At 39.9% G+C, this 24,667-nt stretch overlaps 1 protein-coding gene across 1 annotated transcript in view; it reads left to right on the plus strand.

Moving 5' to 3' along the window:
- The window catches only part of KPNA7 (karyopherin subunit alpha 7), a 29,688-nt gene that overhangs the window by 4,881 nt on the left and 140 nt on the right, over window positions 1-24,667 (plus strand). Inside the window, exons 3-9 of the mRNA XM_044657412.1 lie at window positions 2,485-2,567; window positions 2,979-3,247; window positions 6,497-6,579; window positions 8,422-8,685; window positions 10,891-11,124; window positions 12,814-12,996; window positions 16,912-17,058. Coding sequence (XP_044513347.1) covers window positions 2,485-2,567; window positions 2,979-3,247; window positions 6,497-6,579; window positions 8,422-8,685; window positions 10,891-11,124; window positions 12,814-12,996; window positions 16,912-17,058 — 1,263 coding nt within the window. The remainder of the gene's footprint in view (window positions 1-2,484; window positions 2,568-2,978; window positions 3,248-6,496; window positions 6,580-8,421; window positions 8,686-10,890; window positions 11,125-12,813; window positions 12,997-16,911; window positions 17,059-24,667) is intronic.

Consider the following 24,667-nt stretch of genomic DNA (forward strand, 5'->3'; position numbering starts at 1 on the left):
ACATTGGCACAGCTTGCTCAGAATTCTCTAAGGTTAGTGTCTGTGTCAGATGCCAGCTCTTCCCCACAGTGACCCTGGTGCAGGGAATGGCCCTTTGGTTTGGGAGGTGACTTTTGGAGGTTGTGAGCCAGAAGACAGGAAGCATCAAGGCAGAAAAGAGAAGGAAGATTTTCCCCTTTCTTGGCTATTCAGCCCAATTCATTGGGATAGAAAAAGAAACCAAAAGTGGAAGGCTATTTCTAGAGAGAGCAAAGGTAGCATCGGCTTAGCCCTTTCTTTAGTGTTGTATCTTTAAGGAAACTGATGAGGGTAGACCAACCAAGTACCAAAAAAACACTGGAAAACTGGCTTCTTCCCTTTGTCTTTATTCTCTCTCACAGGCTCGCCCACTCCCTTGGATTCAATTATTTTTATGCTAATGACTCCCAGATATTCAACTCTATACTCTCATCTAAACTCCTTGTCTTTCATCACCAACAGCCTACTGAATATAGCCTCTGGGATGGGACATCAGCATCTCAAACTCAACATGTCCACATCAGAACTCTATCTATACTATGCTGCCAATCTGCCCCATTTCATGTGGGATCCTCCCAGCCATCCAGGATAATGAGCTCTGAGTCACACTAGACTCTTTCCTATTACTTATCCTTCCTGTCCAATCATTTGATTTTATTGTTCTTGTTGTTGTTGTTTTAAACCTTTACCTTCTGTCTTAGAATCCATACAAGAGAGGTAAGGGCTAAGCACTTGGGGTTGTCCAGGCTCACACAACTAGGAAGTGTCTGAGATCACATTTGAACCCAGGACCTCTGTTATCCAGGTCTGGCTCTCAGTCCACTCAGCCATCTAGGTGCCCCCCAGTTAACTGTTTTGGATTCAACATCTCCCTGTGTTCCCTTTTCTCTATTCACATAGCCACTTCCCTACTTCAATCCCTCATCCCTTTGGACTGGACTGGAGTGGTAGTTTTCTAACTGCTCCTCTAAGTTAGTCTTAGAAATCTTTTGCCCACAGGGTCTAAGTAGATGCTTATTAGTGAACTGGGTCAAATGAAAACAAAAACAAAAAACATTTCGGAGTTTATCTAGACCTACATTAGAATATATCTCATTGAGATATTCTATGCCACAGAAATTTTATGTTTAATATCTATCTTCTAGGTTACCCACAATTACTTGCTCCAGGATGTTCCCTTGTCTTCTTTTGTAAAGAAAAGATGGCAGGGACAGCTTAGGTGCCTCACTGGGTAGAGAATCAGGCCTGGAGACTGAATGTTCAAATCTGGTCTCAGACACTTCCTAAGTGTGACCCTGAGAAAGTCACTTAACCCCAACTGCCTAGCCCTAACTGTTCTTCTGTCCTGGAATTGGTACTTTGTATTGATTCTAAGACCGAAGTTAAGGGTTTAAAAAAAAGAGAAAGGATGGATAAAGTAATCAGTTATAGCTCCTGTTAATAATTTTCTCCTCAGAATAAAGCTTTGATACCTTTATTCTTTTTTATATTATAATATTTTATTATGTTCATTCTAATATTCTTTATTATAAAGGCTTAATACCTTTATTCCTTATTATATTATACATACTTTTTATTCTAATATTCCTTATTATAAAAGTTTGATATCTTGATTATGTTTATTATATTCTTTATGATGTTATGTTTATTATATTCTTTATTTTAAAGTTATGATACCTTTATTCTTTTGCTATAATACTTTATTATAAAGTTTGATATCAATTCTTTATTTTTATGATATATTTATTATAATATTCTTTAAGTTTCGATACCATTATTCTTGCTATAATAGTTATTAGAGTATTCTTTATTATAAAAGTTTTTGATGTCTTTATTCTTTATTATATTATGATATAATATTTATTATAATATTCCTTATTGTAAAGGTTTGACACATTTCTAAAGGTTATCTTGCCTCTGACACATATTGGTTCTATGACTCTGGGCACTGCCACTTAAGCTTTCAGTGCCCCAACAACCAACTAAGTCAGTGGTTCCCAAACTTTTCTGGGCTACTGCCCCCTTTCCAGAAAAAATATTATTTAGCCCCCTGGAAATTAATTTTTAAAAAATTTTAATAGCAATTAATAGTAAAGATAAATACACCTGTGGCCATCACCGCCGCCTCCCTGGATCACTGCAGCACCCACCAGGGGGCGGTGGCACCCACTTTGGGAATCACTGATCTAAGATAATGTTTCAGACAAATCGATGTTCCACATTGCGGGCTTCCTTACTAGAACTTTCCCAGTGAAATCCCAGGTCCAAATGAAAATAACCCCTCAGGAGGATGCAATGATGCGGGGAGGGGGAAAGAAACTGAGATGTCCCTGCTATCATCTGCTTTGAAATTATTTGATTTTTCTGAGCTGAATGGTGATGGCGCATGGTCAAAGAACCGGCCGGTGGCATTCCGTTCAGAAATCAATCACCTTGTTGTAATCTAAGTCCAGTTTTTGGTTGCAGGTTAATCTCACACTGGACGAAATAGTCAAGGGTATGAATGGAAATGACCCAGATCTCTGTCTCAAGGCCACCCAGGCAGCCAGGTATGCCCACACCAGTCTCCCGACTCTGTCTCGTTGCATCACCCAACTCTGCGCTCTTACAACAAATAACTTGTTTCATCTCTCCACGATGGCTCCATGCCACGAACCAGCGGGAGGTTGGTCAAAAGAGATACTTGATTGCTACTCTGGGCTGTCCTTGATGGCAACTTCAAGGATCCCATGTGATGTCTGAGAAGGAATTGCTTCATCTCAACTGGCCCCTACAGGAACATTAAGTCATAGAAAATACCTGTAGGGGAAAATAAACACGTTGCTTCATCCACACAAGACACTACAGGCTGAACTCCAGTGGGTGATCCAGACCACGTGGACTAGGGAACAGCATCCCTACCAGAAAGCATTTTTCTTTCCTGCCTTGCCTTACCCTAAATCTTGTCTTTGATTCCACAGGAAGATGTTATCTCGAGAAAAGAACCCACCTCTAAGTATGTTTATTGAACTGGGACTCGTTCCTAAGCTGGTGACGTTTCTGAGCTTGTCTCGTAGCCCCGACTTGCAGTTTGAGGCCGCCTGGGCCCTGACAAACATTGCCTCTGGAACCTCTGGGCAGACCAAGGCAGTTGTGGAGTCAGGAGCCATCCCTCTCTTGATTCAGCTCCTCTCTTCTTCATTCTTACACATCCGTGAGCAAGCCGTGTGGGCACTAGGGAACATAGCAGGTGAGCCTTTGACTTGGCCTTCCTGGATGACTAAGGACAGAATTCCAAATACTTTTTATAAATAGTTTTTTTTTTTAATTATTATTATTTCTTGCTTGGTTTTTAAAATAAATCTTACCTTCTGACTTAGCATGAATTTCAAGATAGAAGAATGACAAGGCAAACAAGGTTAAGTGACTTGTCCAGGGTCACACCACTAGGCAATGTCTGAGGCCAGATTTGAACCCCGGGTCCTCCCTCCCGACTCAAGGATTGGCACTCTATCCACTGTGCTACCTAGCTGCCTCTTTTATTATTTTTTTTCTTAATTGTTTATAAATAGTCGTTCTGTCCTATATGATCCAAGAGATCTTTACTTTGGGGAGACATAAGGAAGGTTAGGTAGACAAATCCCTTGGCTAAGGCAAAGACTCCAGTTGGCTGAGGAATGTAGGCCTCCAGTATAAAAGCTGGCAAAGTCTGCTGGAATTTCATGGAGATCTGATAATGAACGCCTACCTGGCTTCTAGTGTGATTGTTAAAAAGCAAATTGCTAACAGCTTGCCACCTCTCTTCTCTACTCCAGAATCCCCCAGGAGTAGCCTGAAATAGCTTTTGTGCCTTCTTTTGTTTTGTTTTAAGAAGCTAAATAGAAAGTAGCAACATGATAACTTGGATACAGAGCTGGCCTTCGAATCAATAAGACCGAGGTTCAAATCCCATCTCTGGCATTACTGGTTGCATTTAATTTCTCTGTACACCAGGCAACACTCTTATATTTTGCAGAATAGTTGCTGCTATACATTGATAGAATTCCCTCATTAAGAGGTGCTTAAACCAGTAAAATCAAGTCTGGCCTCCCCTCACCCCCAAAAAGGAAGAATTCTTGAGCACTAAATGGAAGCAAACTACTTAGTAGCAAATCTAGAAGTCGTTTGGTTTCTCTCAGTTTTCCCATCTTTGAAATAACCTGGGAATTACACTTACATAAGTATAAGATACTTTTTATACAAATGAAGTCAGACTTAAATAATGGAAGAAATATTAATTGTCCATGGGTGGACAGAGCCAATATAATTAAAATGACAACCCTGCCCACACTAATCTACTTATTCAATGCCATCTCAATTAAATTACCAACAAATTATTTTGAGCTAGAAAAAAAATCACAAAATTCATTTGGAGTAACAAAAGACCAAGAATATCAAATGAATTAGTGGGAAAAAATGTAAAGGAAAGCAGGCCTAGCAGGATCAGATTTTAAACTACATTATAAAGCAGTAATCGTCAAAACTATTTAGTACTGGCTAAGAAAAAAGAAAGATATATCAGTGGAACAGAACAAACATACAATAAACACAAGTAAGTAATTATTATAATCTTGTATTTGAACAAAGTATAGGCCCATGTTTTTAAGAACAAGAATTCACTGTTCAGTAAAAATTTCTGGGACAATGGAAAAGTAGTTTGGTAGAAACTAGGAATAAGCATTCAATATCTTATACCTTTCGCTAAGATAAAATCAAAATGGACATATGACCTAGATATAAAAGGAGATATAAGCAAACTAAACGATCTAGGAACAAATTACTTGTCAGATTTATGGATAGGAAAGGAATTTGTGAATAAACAAGATATGGGGAGCGCATTGTGAGATGTAAAATGGATAATTTTTTGATTATATTTAATTTAAAAGGTTATGTACAAATAAAACCAATGCAGCCAAAATTAGAAGGAAAGCAGAAAATTGGGGGGAAATTTTTATAGATAGTTTCTCAGATAGAGATCTCATAGCTAAAATATATATATATGTATATATATATATATAAGAGAACTTTGTCAGACTGATAGAAATAAGAGTCCTCCCCCAATTGATAAATGGTCAAAAGATATGAACAGTTTTTGAATGCAGAAATCAAAGCCATATATGGATATATGAAAAAATGCTCTAAATCACTACTGATTAGAGAAATGCAAATCAAAACAATTCTGAGATATCATCTCCTATCAGACTGACTGAAATGATAAAAGGGCGAAATGACAGATGTTGGAGGGAATGTAGAAAAATGGAGACTGTGAACTGATCCAACCATTTTGGAAAGCAATCTAGAATTTTGCCCAGAGAGTTGTAAAACTGTATATGCCTTTAAACCCAGCAAGAACCATTGTTGGTTCCATTTCCCAAGGAAATCAGGGGAAAAGGAAAAGAACCTATATGTTCCAAAATACTTGTAGCAGCTCTCTGTGTGGTGGCAAAGAAATGGAAATGGTAGGGATATTCATCCCTTGGGGAATGGCTGAACAAATTGTGGCATATGATTGTGATAGAATACTACTACACCAAAAGAAACAATGAGCAGATTAATTTTTTTTTTAAATAAGACTAGAGAAATGTGAATTCTGATTCATTGATGAAGGTAAATTCACTGGGGCAGAATGGATTTGATTATTGAGTCAAATAAAGCATTTCACCTTAGCCTCACCTCCGTGAGTTTCTAGCCCATGTTAGTGTTTATGGTTTTTCCATTTTTTCCCCTGAAATTTCAATTTTTGATTGATTTCTCTTGTTTTTACATCATCTTCATTTCCAAAAGTATCCCTTCTTCCTTCTCTACCCAGAAAGCTGAACCTTATTTTGGAACATATAGGTTCTTTCCTTTTTCCCTGATCTCCTTGCCCAGGTCATATAGTGAGGAAGGGTCCGAGCTTAACTTTGAACCCAGGACTACATGCTGAGCCACCTAGCTGCTTAACAAACAATTTTAAAGGATTCTAGTAGGAAGGAGAAGGGCACTTTAGCAAAACTAACCAACAAACACATCAACCAAATAGTAGGAGTTTGATCATGTTGTGTGTCCATAATTGCTGTCTTCTCCACCCAAAAAGGAAGTAGAAAAATATTCTTGTCTCTCCTTTAAAGACAAGACTGAGGGGGCAGCTGGGTAGCTCAGGATTGAGAGCCAGGCCTAGAGATGGGAGGTCCTAGGTTCAAATCTGGCCTCAGACACTTCCCAGCTGTGTGACCCTGGGCAAGTCCCTTGATCCCCCATTGCCTACCCTTACCACTCTTCCACCTAGGAGCCAATACACAGTATTGACTCCAAGATGGAAGGTAAGGGTTTAAAAAAAAAGACAAGACTGATCCTTATGGTTACTTTTGTTTTTCATGCATTTGGGGCTCTTTGCTTGATCTTTCCATTTGTATTGTTGTAGACATTGCTATAGCCTAGTTCTAGCTCTTTTAACTTGAGTCTTTTATTTTATATCCAGGTGACGGCCCTGAATTGAGAGATGCCGTTATCAACTGTAATGCGATCCCTCCTCTGTTATCCCTGGTCTCACCTACTCTACCTGTAAATGTTGCTACATTGAACATTTCTCCTCTAGAGACTAGGGGCTTTGGAGAGGCTGAACCTGGACTATTGTTGACTAGCTCCCTTGAGATAGAACTTCTTATGTATTCCAGATCTAGGGTCTACTCATAAAGTGGAGGATAATAATATTTTAAAAGATTTATCCAACTTGCTACTTAATGAGCAAGGAAAGCTTTTAAGCTTTTCTGCTTGTGGTCTCTGCATATAGAATCATCAATTTTAGAGCTGGAAGGGGCCTTAGGGATCACCTAGTCTGACCCCCCCCTCATTTTATAGATGGGGAAACTGAGGTCTAAAACAGACCTATTGTCTCATTAAACTGTAAGTTCCCTTAGCACAGGTCTGGTCCATAGTAAGCACTATATAAATGTTAGCTGTTATTATTATTATTATTCCCAGCACTACAGTTTGGCTACAATGATCTCCTTGCAGGGCCTGGAATCCAAAACTCCCTTTCTTTCTTTGTACTCATATCCCCAATACCTAGCACAGCTTGGCACTTAGTTGTTATGTGTCTTTCATTTTCTTTTCTTTTTAAAAATAAACCCTTACTTTCTGTCTCAGGAATAATTCTGAGGCTGAAAGGAAAGGGCAGAGTAAATGAGATGAAGTGACTTGCCCAGGGTCACACAGCTCAGAAGTACCTGAGGCCTGTCCTCCATTTTTGAAGATGATCACTGACATTACGGGGTGATATCTTGACCTGTGAGTCGTTAAAAGAGGATCCTGAAATACGTAGAGTAAATTGGATTTTTGTGGGGCAGAGTGTACAAAGCTGTCAGCCTCACTTTATCTTCCAGAGTTGTGGAAGTCCAATAGGTGCTTAATGAATTATTGATTTCTGGAGTCATATTAGTAGGGCAATCAATAGTCAATCAATCGTTAATAAATATTTATTAAGCAATCTTCCTTGAATCAGTCACAGTATCCCTGGGGATACAAATAAGAAAAAGATAGTCCCTGTCCTCAAGACGTTTAGCAATCTAATGGGGGATAGACAATACACCAAAGGAAAGCAGAACAGGGATAGGAGTCATGATGTTTGAGAAATCAAGCTGAGAAGCTGATGGAAAATGCAGAAAAAAGAAGCAAATCCCCAGACCATAGAACCAGTGTTCTTTCCCCCATATCATAATGCCTTTCCGTCCTTGCCCCAGTAATCCTTATTGTCAAATTAAGATTATATATACAGTATAGCTAAAGTAAGGGGATTGAGAAATGAAATTATGAAGCCAGGTTGGAAAAAACAACCTGATTATTCATTGGAAATCTGTCATTTATGATTCTGAAGCTGCGACACGTGGGTTCACATTTCACCTCAGACACTTACTAGCTGTATAGTAACAAACAAGTCAGTTAACTTCCTCGATCCTCAGTTTCTTCACCTGAAAAGTGGGGGACACTAATATTTGCACTACTACCTCTCTTTCTGAGGTAAGAACTTAGTGATCCTAAATTGCTCTGCAAACAGGAAGTGGTAAGTAGGGGAAAAGAGTGGGAGAGAAATAAGCATTTATAGCACCTACTGTGTGCCAGACCCTGTGCTAAGGGCTTTACAAATATAATCTCATTTGATTGTTAAATTAATCTCATTAATCCTGCCACCATTTGAGAGTCATACAAATTAATAAATATTCTCTATTTTCCTGTACAAATCATTACCTTTAAGGACTTATTGGTGAAGCTGGAAAGATTCCCTCCTATTGCTAGTCAATATTGTTACTTAAGGGACGAAGAACAGGATTCTTCTCTCTTGTCTGTTACTTACTTTTTTCCCTTTTAGTCTTAAATTTGAAGAAGCTTCTGTCCTCCACTTTCTAGGTTTCATTTCTGCGGAACGTGACGTGGACCTTGTCTAACCTCTGCCGGAATAAGAACCCCTACCCTTGTGCAGGGGCAGTTAAGCAGTTGCTGCCTGTCCTTATTGAACTCCTGCAACACCAAGACCCTGAGATTCTGTCCGATGCCTGCTGGGCTCTGTCCTACCTTACCGATGGCTCCAATAACAGGATTAGCCAAGTGGTACAGACTGGGGTCCTTCCAAGGCTGGTCTCCCTCATGCGGAGCTCAAACCTGATTATTCTGGTAAATCCATCCTGGTGCTCCTTTGGAAAATCTTTATTAGGAAAAAAAAGTTAGGAAAAAAGACCTCTCTGCCGTCTAACGCCACACATGGGTTTGAGAGCTTGGGCTGGTGATGGCAAACCTATGGCACATGTGTCAGTGCTAACACATGTAGCCATTTTCAATGTGATTGGTTCTAACTTTCTCCCCCACAATTGCTAAACCGCCTGTTGCCCTATTCTTATCTTTCCCAGACAAAAGTCCCTTTCCTGCCTTGGGAAGACCAAAAGCCCTTGTTTTTATTTTTTTAAATATAGGTTAAGGGGGTAGGTGGGTGGCTCAGTGAGTTGAGAGTGAGGTCTAGAGACAGGAGATCCTGGGTTCAAATCTGGCTTCAGACACCTCCTAGCCGGGTGACCCTGGGCAAGCCACTTAACATCCATTGCCTAGTCTTTACCATTCTTCTGCCTTGGAACCAATGCATAGCATTGATTCTAAGACTGAGAGTAAGGGTTTAAAAAATAAAATAAAATATAGGTTAAGTGTACTTGCTGTGTAAAATGGTCATAGAAATAACCTTTGGTTCCACTTTTCGGGACTCCTAGTTTTCCTACACATTTATATGTCTATAACTATACCTGTATTTTATATCCTTCTGTCTTAGAATCAATTCAAATCATTTCCTTTAAGGACTTATTGGTGAAGCTGGAAAGATTACCTCATTGCTTTTCAATCTTGTCATTTAAGAGACAAAGTATTTTTCTCCCTTGTCTGTTATTTACTTTTTCCCCTTTTAGTCTAAAATTTGAAGAAGCCTCTGTCCTCCTCTTTATAGATTTCATTTCTGTGGAATGTGACGTGTACCTTGATTCCAAGGCAGAAGAGCAGTAAAAGATAAACAATTTATGTTAAGTGACTTGCCCAGGGTCACACAGCTAGGAAGTATCTGAGGCCAGATTTGAGCCCATGGACCTCCCTACTCCAGGTCTGTCTGTCTATTCACTGAGTCACCCAGCTGCCTCATATTACATAGTTTTCATCTTACCTAAATAAAAGCTTGTGAGACAGATGTCTAGGCTGGAAGAATGGGAGACTCCTGCCTCTCAGCCAGTGATAGTCCCTGCCTGAGTATAGCAGGTGCCCATGTCCCAAACCAAGAAGCCCCGTGGGTACACCTCAGTGTTTACGTGGTGTCCCCTGGAAGACTCTCTTTGACCTGCTGTGGAGGGCCTTCGCATAGAGAGTGTTCCAGCATCTGCTGCTCTGCCTCATAAGTACTTAGGATATCCCTGTTTCTAGGATATTTCCACTTATGGCACTTATGTGTGTGTTTTCGATCTCTTTAGCATTCTGGTGAAGTATGTAGAGCTCTTCTCAGAATATTTTAAAAATAGTTGAAGGAAATGCTAAATTTCTGTTAAAGGTATGTGAAAATAAAGATGTAATTCTTTTTTTCTTTCCCATCCAAGTTTATAAATCTATTAAGATCTAATCATAGATACTCAGATTAGGAACCTTTAGCCTAGAGCTGTGTTGGTGAACCAATGGCATACGTGCTGGAAGGGCTGCTCCCTTCCCCTCTCCATGTGTACCTGAGGACATTTCTCACTTCACCTGCCCCTCTGCCCAGAAGCCCAAAAGGAGGGCTTCTTCCTTCCCCCTGTCGGGGGCAAGGCAAGGGGGCTCACATGCCATCCTGAGGGTTGCAGTTGGGCACTTGGTCTCTAAAAGGTTTGTCATCACTGACCTAAAGGTTTAAAGAGAAACGTCAGGGGCAGATAGTTTGCTCAGTGGGTACAGAGTCAGATCTGAGGATGGGAGATCCTGAGTTCAAATTTGACTGAGTTCAAATCACACACTTCCTAGCTATGTGACCCTGGGCAAGTCACTTAACTCCTGTTGTCTAGCCACTCTTCTGTCTTAGAACCAATATACAATATTGATTCTAGGATGGAAAATAAGGGTTTAAAAATAAGATAAAGAACAACAAAGTCTAAGAGGATGAACCCCAATTGTTCCCCAGTTACTCATCCCTGCTGGGCTAGTCTTTTTTCTAAAGTAGCCAATAACAAATGTAAAATTGAAATAGATTCCGGTGAATGATCTGAAGGTACAGCGTTGGGTAGAAAAATAAGGACCTCCTTCTCAGAAGGCAGGAAGAAGAACAGCTCTGGTCTACATCTAAAGAAACTGCCATAGGTTAACCTCTGGTCTCTGTCGTTTTAGACCCCTTCCCTCCGGACAGTTGGTAACATTGCGACTGGGACAGATGAACAAACCCAGATGGCCATTGAAGCGGGTGTCTTGACCGTGCTGCCCCAGCTCCTGCACCACCAGAAGTCCACAGTCCAGAAGGAGGCTTGTTGGACACTCAGCAACATTGCCGCCGGACCTAGTGAACAGATCCAGCAGCTTATTTCCTGTGGGCTGCTGCCACCGTTAGTGACCTTGCTAAAAAATGTGAGAAGGACATTTGGGTACCTTTGACCAAGGGGGTGAGGTGGGCAGGGAGGAGAGATGTGGTGGTTGGGAAGCAGTTCCTCTTCATGACCTAGACAGTATATCTCCCTTTAGGAATAGGTGAATGGTGTGTGCATGTTAGTGGCTATAAATGTTTGCAAACACTCGTTTGCTATTAGCTTCAACAATACGATCTGATTATAGGGGTTGATTGGTCTTCTTTTGGATGCCTAGGGATTACCTTATTTAAAAAAAATGGGGCGGGGGGGGAGCAGGGTAGCTGAGTAGCTCAGTGGATTGAGAGCCAGGCCTAGAGATGGGAGGTCCTAGGTTCAAATCTGGCTTCAGACACTTCCTAGCTGTGTGACCCTGGGCAAGTCACTTGACCCCCATTGCCTAGCCCTTACTGCTCTTCTGGCTTAGAACCAATATACAGTATTAATTCTAAGATGGAAGAGAAAGGTTTTGTTTTGTTGTGGTTTTTTTTTTAAGGCAAAAAATGGTGTTACTTTTGTTTTCAACAAAATCTTCATTTCCAAATACAATCTTCCCCCTCATTTCTCCAGAGAATCATCCCTTTGGAACAGAGAAGAGGCAAAGTAGTTGAGCAATGTCAACCCAGCAACTCTATCTAATGTGTGTGTAACAGCCTGCTCCAGTAGACCTTCCTCCTCCCTTTGAGCAAAGAAAATGCATTTTCTCAACTCTTCCACTAGTGCTATTTAAAAAAGAAGAAAAACACTTAAATTTTGAGGCTGGTAAAGCCTGGCTTCAGTAAACAAATAACTTTACTTGCCACTCTCTGATTATAAATGTGATTTAGCTTAATAGTATCCATATTTGTTGAATTTTCTTTTTTTTAAACCTTAACCTCCCATTTTGGAATCAACACTGTGTATTGGTTTCAAGGCAGAAGAGCAGTAAGGGCTGGCAATAGGGGTTAAGTGACTTGCCCAGGGTCACACAACTAGGAAATATCTGGGGCCAGATTTAAACTTGGGACTTCCCATCTCTAGGCCCCGTTCTCAATCCATTGAACCACCTAGCTGCTCCTGATTTTTTTTTTTACCCTTACCTTCCCTCTTAGAATCAATATTATGTTGGTTTCAAAGTATAAGCGTGGTAAGGGCTAGGCCATGGGGGTGAAGTGACTTGCCCAGGGTCACACAGCTAGGAAGTGTCTGAGGACAGATTTGAACCTAGGACCTCCTAACTCCAGGCCTGGCACCAGAGCTACCTAGCTGCCCCCCATGTTTAAAAGAGGTTCCATTTTATGAGACAGCTAATTAGCCTGCCCAAGGTCCTCAGATAGCAAGGAAAGATCTAGAAATTTAGATACACATCATAAGTTCCTAAAAGCCAAGGATGGTTTTTATTCTAAGAAATACATGGATTATCTAGATCACTTCTTATTCTATTACTTTACATAGTTCCTAGAGAGAAGATTAAGGTCAACAAGAGTATACCACTGAAGCCCATCCAATGCTGTCAAACCTAACTGTATCCCTTTGCTTCATCTTAGGCAGATGCCATCCCTCAGCTCACAAATGACGGAAGCACCAAGATGTCGGTGCATATTCCATGTGTAATCTCATTAAGCCCCCTGCAAATAGAACAAGGCATGACTCTTCAGTCTCTCTTAGAGGGTCTATAGAGAATGTCAAGAACATCACCTATTTTTTTTTTCAGGGAGAATTCAGAGTCAAGAAAGAAATTATTTGGATAATGGCTAATTTCACGACTGGGGGAACGTTGTACCAGGTGCTTGAACTCGTCAAGGCTGGATTCCTGGAGCCTCTGCTTGATCTGCTCACTATCAAAGACTGCAAAATTCTCCTCCTCATTCTTGACATTATTGAGCATTTCTTACAGGTTGGGTGTTCAAAATTAATTACTCTAATAATAAGGGACTAAGGGATGAGCTCAAACTGGATTATGCAAAACCCACCATGAAGGGTATATCGTAAAGTGTCCTGTCCAGCTTGAAAGCCTACCAACACCAACGGAGCCAAGAAGTAGAGCACTGGACAGCTTTTTATTTTTTAGGACCTCCTTTACAAGATTGTTGTGAGGATCAAATGAAATGACATATATATATATAAAGTGATCCGCAGGTCTTAAAAGTTATAGGACTATCAGCTATTATTATTATTCCATACAATTAGTGGACCTGTATTTTTAAATGAGTCCCCTAGAATAACATGATGCATTTAAATGGAACATATCGTATAAGCTAGAGTGATCTGGGGGTGGAAAGAATGAGAAATATATTTTACTTAGAATTGGACTTTGGGGCAGCGAGGTGGCTCAGTGGACTGAGAGCCAGGCCTAGAGATGGGAGGTCCTGGGTTCAAATTTGGACTCAGACACTTCCTAGCTATGTGACCCTGGGCAAGTCACTTAACCCTAATTGCCTAGCCCTTATTGTTCTTCTGCCTTGGAACCGATACTTAGTATTGATTTTAAGACAAAAGGTAAAGGGCTTAAAAAAAATTGGACTGATTCTATCCTGGTAACAACTATCTTGGCATTCATAAGTTTGTTTAACCTCCATTTTGCAGGGTAAGATTTGGGGCAAAAGCACAGGGGACATTACATAAGATGTTAACATCTAAAACAAAACTCAGTCTATCCTCCAAAACCACCTTCTCCTCTGGACTTTCCTAGTTTCATAACTCATTCTCCCTCTAACCAGTTTTGTGATCTTGGAAGAAAGCCTTAGCCTAAGCACTTCCGCTCCTCCCCAGAGCATTCAGTTGCCAAATCCTTTTTGTTTATTGCTTTGTAATGTTCTTCACCTGTTCCTTACTGTTTTCGTGTCAATTATACCAAAGTCCTCTTATTTAACAGACCAGTTCCCCCCAAAAGTGACTTAGAGGACTTCTCTATGTCATAAAACAGATTTATTATTGTTAATGACTAAATAATGCCCTAACTTGTTATTCCCTCTAACTAAGTTCAAAGAATGAGTGTATGAAGTTGAATGACTAGACTTAAAATTAATTGCTTCCTGAAAAAGACCTTTGTTTTCCAAAGGAAAAAAAATTTTTTTGTTTTTAAAAAAATCTCAAATTTTATTGCCAGTCAGAAAAAGGATGGGACTAAAAAATGTACCTCATTGGGTGATGGGAGCCAGTATCACACTAAATAGGGGGAATGATAACTTTTTTTTAAGGTACTAAATTTTATTTTATTTGTTCCCCAATTACATGTAAAAACAATTTCCAACTTTTTTTTCAAACCCTCACCTTCCATCTTGGAATCAATACTGTGTATCGGTTCCAAGGCAGAAGAGTGGTAAGGGTAGGCAATGGGGGTTAAGTGACTCATCCAGGGTCACACAGATAGGAAGTGTCTGAGGCCAGATTTGAACCCAGGACCTCCCATCTCTGGGCCTGGTTCTCAATCCACTGAGCCACCCAGCTGCCCCCTTCAATATTTTTCAAAGAATATTGAGTTTCGAATTCTTTTTTTCTCCCTCTTTCCCTCCACCCGACTCCCCACCCTGCTTAAGATAGTAAGCAATATCATATAAATTTTACATGTGCAATTACATTAAACCTCTTTCCATATTAATCCTTTTGCAGAAGGAAATTTAAAAAGAAAAAAATTAAGAAAATGAAAAAAGGCCAAATGAAAATTTGAAGTTACAGTAGTTCAATGATAAAGATGACAGTCAATATGCTGAGTAGAGAGCCCAAGTTTATTCAAGGAAAAATACTGCCATTGAAAACATTTGGAGATTTCCATCTATTTCCTCCAGAATTTATCTTCAAGAAGCCTTTTCTGATTCATCTTACTCTATTTTACATCTCTATTATAGTGATGATTTTTAAGTAAAACTTCAGAAGTTTTATGTCTTACCTCTGGTTCTGTTACTTTACATATTTCCTAGAAAAGAAATCAGTCAACTTGAGGGGGCATCGAGGTGGCAGAGTACCAGGCCTGGAGTTAGGAGGACCTGAGTTCAAATCTGACTTCAAACATTTTCAGCTATGTGACCCTAAGCAAGACACTTAACCCTGGTTGCCTAGACCTAATAATCTTAGAGTTATTACTAAGACAGAAAGTAAAGGTTTAAAAAAAAAAAACACAAGTCAACTTGAGTATTCCTCTTTTTTCATTTTATTGATTTATTTTTTAATTAATTAATTAAGGATATTTTTCTATGATTACATGATTCATGTTGTCTCCCTCCTTCCCCTCCCCCATCCCGGAGCTGACAAGCAATTCTACTGGGTTATACATGTATTATTGCTCAAAACCTATTTCCATATTATTCATTTTTGTAATAGAGTGATCTTTTAAAACCAAAACCTCGGGGGCAGCTGAGTAGCTCAGTGGATTGAGAGCCAGGCCTAGAGACAGGAAGTCTTGAGTTTAAACCTCAGACACTTCCCAGCTGTGTGACCCTGGGCAAGTCACTTGACCCCTATTGCCTAGCCCTTACCACTCTTCTGCCTTGGAGCCAATACGCTGTACTGATTCCAAGACAGAAGGTAAGGGTTTTTAAAAAATAAATAAAACCAAAACCTCTAATCATATTCCCATAGAACCATTTGATAAGTCATCTGTTTTTCTTTTGCATTTCTTTGAGTATCCTTCTTAAAGCCATCCTAGGTTGCCAATACTAACTGTGTCTCTGTTCCCTCTTAGATTCATGAGCTGTGTGACTCATCTAGAAAAGGACTAGCTAGATCTCTAAGACCACTTCTTGCTCCTTTCCAGATTTACTTGTGTTTCAAAGCTTATCCTTCCATTCTAATGGCATTTATTTGGGGGAGATAGGAAGGGAATGATACTCAATTTGAGGATGGTGGAAAGTACTAGTAAAAAGCCCAGTTCCAACCTTGACTGGAACCCATACCAAGGTGAATGCCACATTTTGTAGAAACTTCAAATCCTAGTTAAATCAACTAAAAAAAGTCAACCTCTCTCTACCTTAATCTAAAGAAATATTTTTCTCACACTCATTAGGTGTTATTAGTTAACCTCAAAGATAACAAGTCCCTGGGGCAGCCAGGTCTAGAGATGGGAGGTCCTGGGTTCAAATCTGACCTCGGACACTTCTTTGCTGGGTGACCCTGGGCAAGTCATTTAACCCCCATTGCCTAGTCCTTACCACTCTTCTGCTACTTAGTATTGATTCCAAGACAGAAAGTAAGGGTTTAAAAAAAAAAGAAAAGATAACATGTCCCTTCAGGATTTTAGCTTATAAGTTACAACCAATCACTTGCCCTCTGACTCTTGTATCTATTTTTCTGGCTAGTAGAACCATGTGTTTTAAATAACAGATTTGACCAAGAGCAGCATTGATGATGCCTATATCCACTCTAGGAATCTTGGTCTAATTCATAGGAGCATCAATTTAGAGGTTAAAGGGATTTTAGAGGCCATAAAAGACCACCTACCTCAGACAAGGAAACTGAGGCTGAAAGAACCTAATTGACCTCCTAGTAGCCCTCTGATACAAGCCTCCATTTAGCCTATTTATTTCTTTATAACAAGGGTCACACAGCTAGTAAGTGTCTAAAAAAAGGTTTGAACTCAATCAGATCTTCCTGACTCCAAGTCTGGCAATCCATCAACTGTGCGACCTACCTGCCTCTAATAAGGAGAATTGTAGCATTCTTTTTTCTCTTCTTCTTCAATGCCACTAAGATTTAACTAGGAACTTCCCTATTTGAATTTTCCGAATCAGATAATTTGGTATTTCTATTGAAATACTGATAAAGTGTAGTTTTCCTTCTCAACAAGATATTTACTCATGTTCTATCTTGCCTTCAGGTTGCAACGAATGTAGGGGAGAAGGAAAAACTGTGCATGCTGATAGAGGAACTTGGTGGACTAGATAAAATTGAGGCATTACAATTTCACGATAACACCTTGGTTTTTCAAACTGCCTGCGGCCTCATTGAGAATTACTTTTCTGAGGTATGTATTTTAGAATTTGAGTATATATACTCTTCACTCCTAATAGGTAGTTATGGTAGGGAGCAGGGGGCAGGAAAATAGCAAGAGCCCTGGAGTTGGAGTCAGAGGGCCTGAGTTCAAATTATGACTCTTCTACAACATAATATCCCTTTGACTTTGTGTAAAGTCACTTGACTTGGGGCAACTAGGTAGCACAGTGGATAGAGTGCCAAGACTGGAGTTGGGAGGCCTTGGATAAGATTCTGGCCTCAGATACTTCCTAAGCTGTGTGTCCCTGGGCAAGTCACTTAATCCTGATTGCCTAGCCCTTGCCACTCTTTTGTCTTAGCATTGACACTAAAACAGAAGGTAAGGCTTTTAAGAAAAATAAATAAATAAAGTCACTTGAGGTTTTGATTTGTTTTTTCTTTATCCATAAAATGAAGCCAGTAGTTTCTTAGCTAATATCCAAAGTCCCTTCCAGGTATAAACCCTATAAGCTTAGATCCTCATTGGCAAATTGAATGAACTTGTTGATTGCTTGGCTCAACTAATATGGCAGCCTGATTACCACATGGCCTGCTTGATAAAGAGTATGATAGCATCATTATTCTGTACCTGCTAACTGATTTGTCTTAGTAAGGAGATTTTAAAAAATTCAGTACATGCTAGGCATAATGTGTAAAAGGAATACAGTTGTTTTTTAAAACCCTTACCTTCTGTCTTAAAACCAATACTGTGTATTGGTTTCAAGGCAGAAGAATGGTAAGGGCTAGGCAATGGGGGTTAGGTGACTTGCCCAGAGTCACACAGCTAGGAAGTGTCTGAGGCCACATTTGAACCCATGATTTCTGTGGTTCCTTCCAAATGGGGAAGGAACTAGCTGCTGAGGGAATCAAAAAAGGTATCACATGGAAGATTATACTTGAACTGAACTTTGAAGGAATTGAAGAGTTCTAAAAGATAGGTGAAGGGGGATTGCATTCCTAGAATAGGGGTCAGCATATGCAATGACATAAAGTTTCTCATGGAATGCTGAATTTAGGCCTTACTTTTCAAAATACAAAGTTTTGTAAAAGGAAAAATATGTAATAAGGTTCAGAGTTAAGCTGGAGCCAACTTGAAAAGTTTTAGAGTGAGTATTTAGAGTGAGAAAATCCTATAATTCCAGGCTTAATTTTTTTTGTTTTGTTTTGTTGATTATCTAGACCAGTGATGGGCAAACTTTTTAAAGAGGGGGCCAAAGGAAAGGAAATGTTCATCTGTCAGTATGTTTCTAAGACAACTCTTTCAAAGTTTCATTGTATTAGTGTATCCTACTCATTGTATTTGTCAGATTAGGAATAATGTTGCTGCAGGTTGGATAGAACATTTCAAGGGGCTGCATCTGGCCTGCAGACTGTAGTTTGCCCATCACTGATCTAGACCAGTGATGGTGAACCTTTTAGAGATGGAGTGCTAGGCCCCACCCTGACCCCATCCCCAGACTGAGTGCTGTGTTGCCCCGAGACTGAGTGCCATCCCCTGCCTGCCTCCTTAACCCCCCTCAACCCTCTCCTCACCCCAGATAGGAGAAAGGTCTCCCATTGGCTACTGGGCAGAGGGGCAGAAGTCAGGAATATCCTCAGGAGTATGGAGAGGGGGAGGGGAACAGCTCCACCCCAAGTCCCTCTGGCTTTCTAGTAACTAATTGGAAACTAAATAATCTAATTCTAAAAACATGGTGAGTCAAAGGACAAATTTTAGAAACAATCACCAATTTCATTAAAGAGAAGGACAATGAGGAGACAGCATATCAAAATTTATGGGATATAGCCAAAGCAGTTCTTAGGGGGAAATTTATATCTCTGAACATTTATACCAATAAAATAGAGAAAAAGCAGATCAATTAATTGGGTATACAGCTAAAAAAAAACTAGAAAAAAAGAACAAAAATCTACAATTAAAGACTAAATTAGAAATCCTAAAAATCAAAGGAGAAATTAATAAAATTACAAGTCAGAGAACTTATGAACTAATAAATAAGAGTAGAAGTTGGTTTTATGAAAAAACAAATAAAATAGAGCATTGGTTAATTTAAATAATATAGGTTAAACCTAATGTTTTAGGATGCATTGTGGATACATTTTGGGGGGAATTGACTTAATTTTTTACCAGCCCCCTCCTGATGAAACTAGAAAGAGAAGTTGGAGTCAGGTTTTTAAGGCCTTTAAATGGCAAATAGAAGATTAACTCTAGAGTTAAGAGAGAGCCACCTGACTAAGTATGTAGGTGGATAGAGATGGAGCTAAAAGAGAGAAACTGATGATGCATAGAAAAGGAATGCTTATTGGAATAAAGTTCTAGAAATTGTAAGATAGATAAGATCAAAGACATAGGTAGAAGAAAATGTTTTAATGAGTAAGGTGGACAGCTAAGTGGCAAAGTAGATAGAACCTTGGGTCTAGAGTTGGGGATACTTAGTGTCCCTAAGTTTTAATCTAGCCTCAAATACTTATTAGCTGTGTGATCCTGGGCAAGTCATTTAACCTTGTTTGCCTCAGTTTCCTCATCTTAAAATAAGCTAGAGAAGGAAATGGCAGATCACTCCAGTATCGTTGCCAAGAAAACACCAAATTGGGTCCTGAAGAATTGGACATGATTGAAACTACTCACCAAAGGATTTCTAAGATGAGAATGCCTGTGAGTTTTGAGGATGGAAATTTTGTTGAGTGTCTTCAATCTTAATCCCTTACTCCACTAACTCATTTGCAATAGTTAAGATGAATGGAGGAGGTAGTAAAGGTAAAGTTGAGGGTTTTAGGATAAAAAGGGAAAGGATTAGAACAGATGCTGTTAGAGTTTAAAGAATGGAGAGGAAAGGTTGCTGTGCACCAGTGAGGAAGCAATCAAAATTATCAGCTATTAATTTAGAGTAGGCAAATGACATGAAATTTTTCTAATCAGACTCAATAGCCCAGTGGAAGAATGGGACAGATAGAAGGTACTTGGAACTGAAGATTTGCCATTCTTGACCTGCCAAGGGTTTGAGAGGTCAGGGATTCTGGGGAGAGACCAGTTGTTGAAGTCTTCAGTCATAGGTTCAAGTTTTGATATAGAGACAAGTGAAGTAAATCTAGAAAAGATAAGTCATGGAACCCAAGTTTATAATTAGGCAAAGGACAAGTTTAGTGGGAAAAGTCGAAAAAAATTAGGTTGTAGCCAAAGAAGATCATTTTGCAATTTAGGATATTAGAAGTGATGTCAGGGGCAGCTGAGTGGCTCAGTGAATTGAGAACCAGGCCTAGAGACAGGAGGTCCTGGGTTCAAATCTGGCCTTTGACACTTCCTAGCTGTGTGACTCTGAGCCTAGCCCCATTGCACAGCCCTTACCACTCTTATGCCTTAGAACCAATACACAGTATTGATTTTAAGATGGAAGGTAAGGGTTTAAAAAAAAAAAAGTGATGCTGTTCTATAAAACAGTGATGTCTAATGTTTAACCATGCCAGCAGAAATAGAGTGAAGAAGGTTGTTGGAATGGAGGCATTCCATTTTTTGAGATGTGGGGGAGATGGGAGGTTGGGAGAGTGAATACAATCACTGAGGTCTTTGAGGGAAGCTGTAGGAGATGGGGGATGGAGAAGACCATTAAGCCAATCATTAACATCATTGAGGAAATCTGGACAGCAGTCAAGGTAACAACTAGAAAAATGGGCAAAGTGGCAAAAACAGATTGCAGGTATATTAACTTTTATGGTGGTGACTATAACATTCTGCATGGTCCTGCATGATTCCACAAAAAGGAAATGAAGTTTCCATGAGAATTTAATTCTAGTAATGTTTTCCCCATGAAGCATCTTAGTTTCACAGTTATTATTTTACTTCTTCAGCATGAAAATAAGCTTAACTTATTTTGTGCTCTCTTCCCCCGCACCCTTCCCCCTTTAATCCTGGGGATATTCTAGGCTCCCTTTTCTAGCTCTCATGGTTTCTGGCCACATATATTTCAAACAATAAAAAAGTATTTTTGTGGTCAAATTAACTTGGGGAAATACTGCTCATCTCCATTGTTTGGACCTTAGTTACCTTAAGAATCTTTCCTTCTTTATACTAGAATTTTTTTAAATAATAATTTTAGGGGCAGCTAGGTGGTTCAGTGAATTAAGAGCCAGGCCTAGAGAGGGGAGGTCCTGGGTTCAAATTTGGCCTCTGCTCCTTCCCAGCTGTGTGATCCTAGCAAGTCACTTAACCCCCATTGCCTAAGCCCTTACCGCTCTTCTGTCTTGGAACCAGTATACAGTATTAATTCTAAAGCAGAAGGTAAGGTGTTTTTAAAAAAAATGGTTTTCTACAATATGGGAAAATGGGGGCTGGAAATGTGTTCTTATGAAAAGGTCTTGGCACTCCTCTAGTTTACAATCTCAAGGTCTTTTGGGAGGCATAATGTCAAAATACCCTTTTGGGACAAGGAGGAGGAATAAATTCTCTAGAGTGACTACTTGAAACCAAGGATCTCCAAATTCTTTTCTTTTCTTTTTTATTAAAACCCTTACTTTGGGGGGGCAGCTGGGTAGCTCAGTGGATTGAGAGCAAGGCCTAGAGATGGGAGGTCCTAGGTTCAAATCCGGCCTCAGACACTTCCCAGCTGTGTGACCCTGGGCAAGTCACTTGACCCCCATTGCCTACCCTTACCACTCTTCCACCTATAAGTCAATACACAGAAGTTAAGGGTTTAAAATAAAACAAAAAACAAAAAACCTTACTTTCCCTCTCAGAATCAATACTCTGTTCCAAGGCAGAAGAGTGATTAGGACTAGGCAATGGAGGTTAAATGACTTGCCCAGGGTCACACAGCTAGACAGTGTCTAAGGCCAGATTTGGAGCCAGGACTTCCCATTTGGGGATCTGGCTCTCAATCCACTGTGCCACCTCGCTGTCTCCTCCAAACAATTTTCCAATTCTATCTGCTTATTTATTTATTTTTAATACCTCAGGATGTCCTTTGGAGAACTGTTTAAAAGCATTAAAAGCACACTCATGTTTCTCAAACATTTGTTAAGTAATTGCAGAATTGTTAACACATGTAATACACAAAGAAACAATACAGAGTCCTAGAAAAATAGTTCTAGTAAATAAGGGTGGAAACAAAGATAGATGGGATCTAAGTTCTTTTTTTTAAGTTAAAAACATTTTTTTCTTAATCAATGAAAATTTCTTTCTCATCTTCTCCCCTTCCCAAAACACCTAGAATCAAAACTAATTCCTGCATTGGCCATGTCCAAATCAAATATGTCTCAGTCGGTACCTTCAGTTCATCACTTTTGCTAGGAAGTGGGTAACATGTTTCATCTTGAGTCTTCTGGAATGGTTTTTCATCAGTGGATTGATTCAGAGTACCTAAATCTTCCAAATTAGGTTGTCTTTACAATATAATTTGAATAAAACAAAAACAAAAACCCTTACCTTCCCTCAGTATCAATTATAAGAAAGAAGAGCAGCAAGTTCAGTTAAGTGACCTGTCCAGGGTCACACAGCTAGAAAGTGTCTGAGGTCAAATTTGAATCCAGGTCCTTCCAACTCCAGGCCTGGAGCTCTATCCACTCCGCCTTCCCTAACCCCCCACCCCCGACCTAAGCCTTTCAAAGTCATTTGATTTTACAATATAGTTACAGAATAAATTATTCTCCTTTTTCTGCTTACTTCACTCTGCATTATTTCATACAAGTCTTCCCAGGTTTCTCTGAAACCAATGAATAGACTTGTGGGCTGGTTCAGTATGTGCTCTGGTAAATGTTACTTAGTAATTTCATGGTTGTCTTGAATATTTTTTTTAACCCTTACCTTCAATTTTATTTTTCATTTATTTACTTTATTATTTTTTTAAACTCTTATCTTCTGTCCTATAATCAATACTGTGTATTGGTTCCAAGGCAGAAGAGGGCTAAGCAATAGGAGTCAAGTGACTTGCCCAGGGTCACAAAGCTGGGAAGTGTCTGAGGCCAGATTTGAACCCAGGACTTCCAGTTCTAGGCCTGACTCTCAATCCACTGAGCCACCCACCTGCCCCCCAGTTTTAAAATTAATATAAATATTGATTCCAAGGCAGAAGAGCAGTAAGGGCTAGGCACTGGGGATTAAGTGACCTGCCCAGGGTCACACAGCTAGGAAGTGCCTAAGGCTATCTTGGATATTTTGGAAGGTGTGGTAAAGGTCTAGGAACCTTTCAGTTCAGGATCACTTTAAGGTGGTTCCATTACCTTACAATTGATGATATCTGAAGAAGCTAGCACCCCCAAAACAAAAACAAAAAAATTCTTCTTAAAATCTGCTATTCTTAGTTGGAAGAAGGACCTTGAACCTGGTTAAGGAAAAGCTAGAGCTGACTGAATGGTGGAGCATCAGAGTGCATTTCATGTCCCCTGAATTTCCTTGAAGTCCCACTACATGTAGAAAGTGCAGAGATCCCAGGGTTGCCAGGGGCTTCAAAGGACAGGTGGCTTATTCCATACCTGACCCCAAAAATCTTTCAAATTCTTAATCATCTTCTGCTTTCTGACCTCCAATGAAGTCTAGGTCATAGGATACTTTATAAGGGTTTTAGGGGGCAGCTGGGTAGCTCAGTGGATTGAGAGTCAGGCCAAGAGATGGGAGGTCCTGAGTTCAAATCTGGCCTCAGACACTTCCTAGCTGTGTGACCCTGGGCAAGTCACTTGACCCCCATTGCCTAGCCCTTACCGCTCTTCTGTCTTGGAGCAAATATATAGTGTTGACTCCAAGACAGAAGGTAAGGGTTTAAAAAAATTTTTTTTTAATTTTTAATTGCACATTTGTGCAATTAAGTCCCATAAACAAGGCCAAGCAGAGCCATAACTGGGAATGTCTGCATGTACAAATGGAATCGAGGGCTTTTTGCTTAGTCAGGAAGCAGGGCTGCACACTGTCCAAGGGTAAGGGATAGGACCTGGGATGCTGGCACGAGGATGCTGTTTGGGGGAGTTCAAGCCAGTATATCTAGGGCTGGCTATAAATGTTATGCAACTGCTACCCTCCTCACATTTCTGGGGTTCCAAAAAGATCCTTCTACTGACCCGGTAGTAGGACAACTAGATGGTGTAGTGGATAGAACACCAGGCCCGGAGTCAGAAGACCTGAGTTCAAATACAGCCTCTGACACATTAAAGCTGTATGACCTTGGGTAAGTCACTTGATTCTGTTTGCCTCAGTTTCCTCATCTGTAAAATGAGCTGCAGAAGGAAATGGCCAATCATGTGAATGTCTTTACTAAGAAAACCCTCAATAGGTCCACAAAAAGTCAGGCACAACTAAAATGACTGAACAACAACAAAAATAGCAAAATAGCATTCTAGTATAATGCCAGTACATTAGCATTAAATTTTTTCATTATAGGGGGCAGCTGGGTAGCTCAGTGGATTGAAAGCCAGGCCTAGAGACGGGAGGTCCTAGGTTCAAATCTGGCCTCAGCCACTTCCCAGCTGTGTGACCCTGGGCAAGTCACTTGACCCCCATTGCCTATCCTTACTACTCTTCTACCTTGGAGCTGATACACAATATTGACTCCAAGACGGAAGGTAAGGGTTTTATTAAAAAAATTTTTCTCATTATATTAGTATAAATAGAAGAGACTATC

This window comes from Gracilinanus agilis, chromosome 1 (assembly GCF_016433145.1).
Source record: "Gracilinanus agilis isolate LMUSP501 chromosome 1, AgileGrace, whole genome shotgun sequence".
In the NCBI taxonomy this organism is placed as follows: domain Eukaryota; kingdom Metazoa; phylum Chordata; class Mammalia; order Didelphimorphia; family Didelphidae; genus Gracilinanus; species Gracilinanus agilis.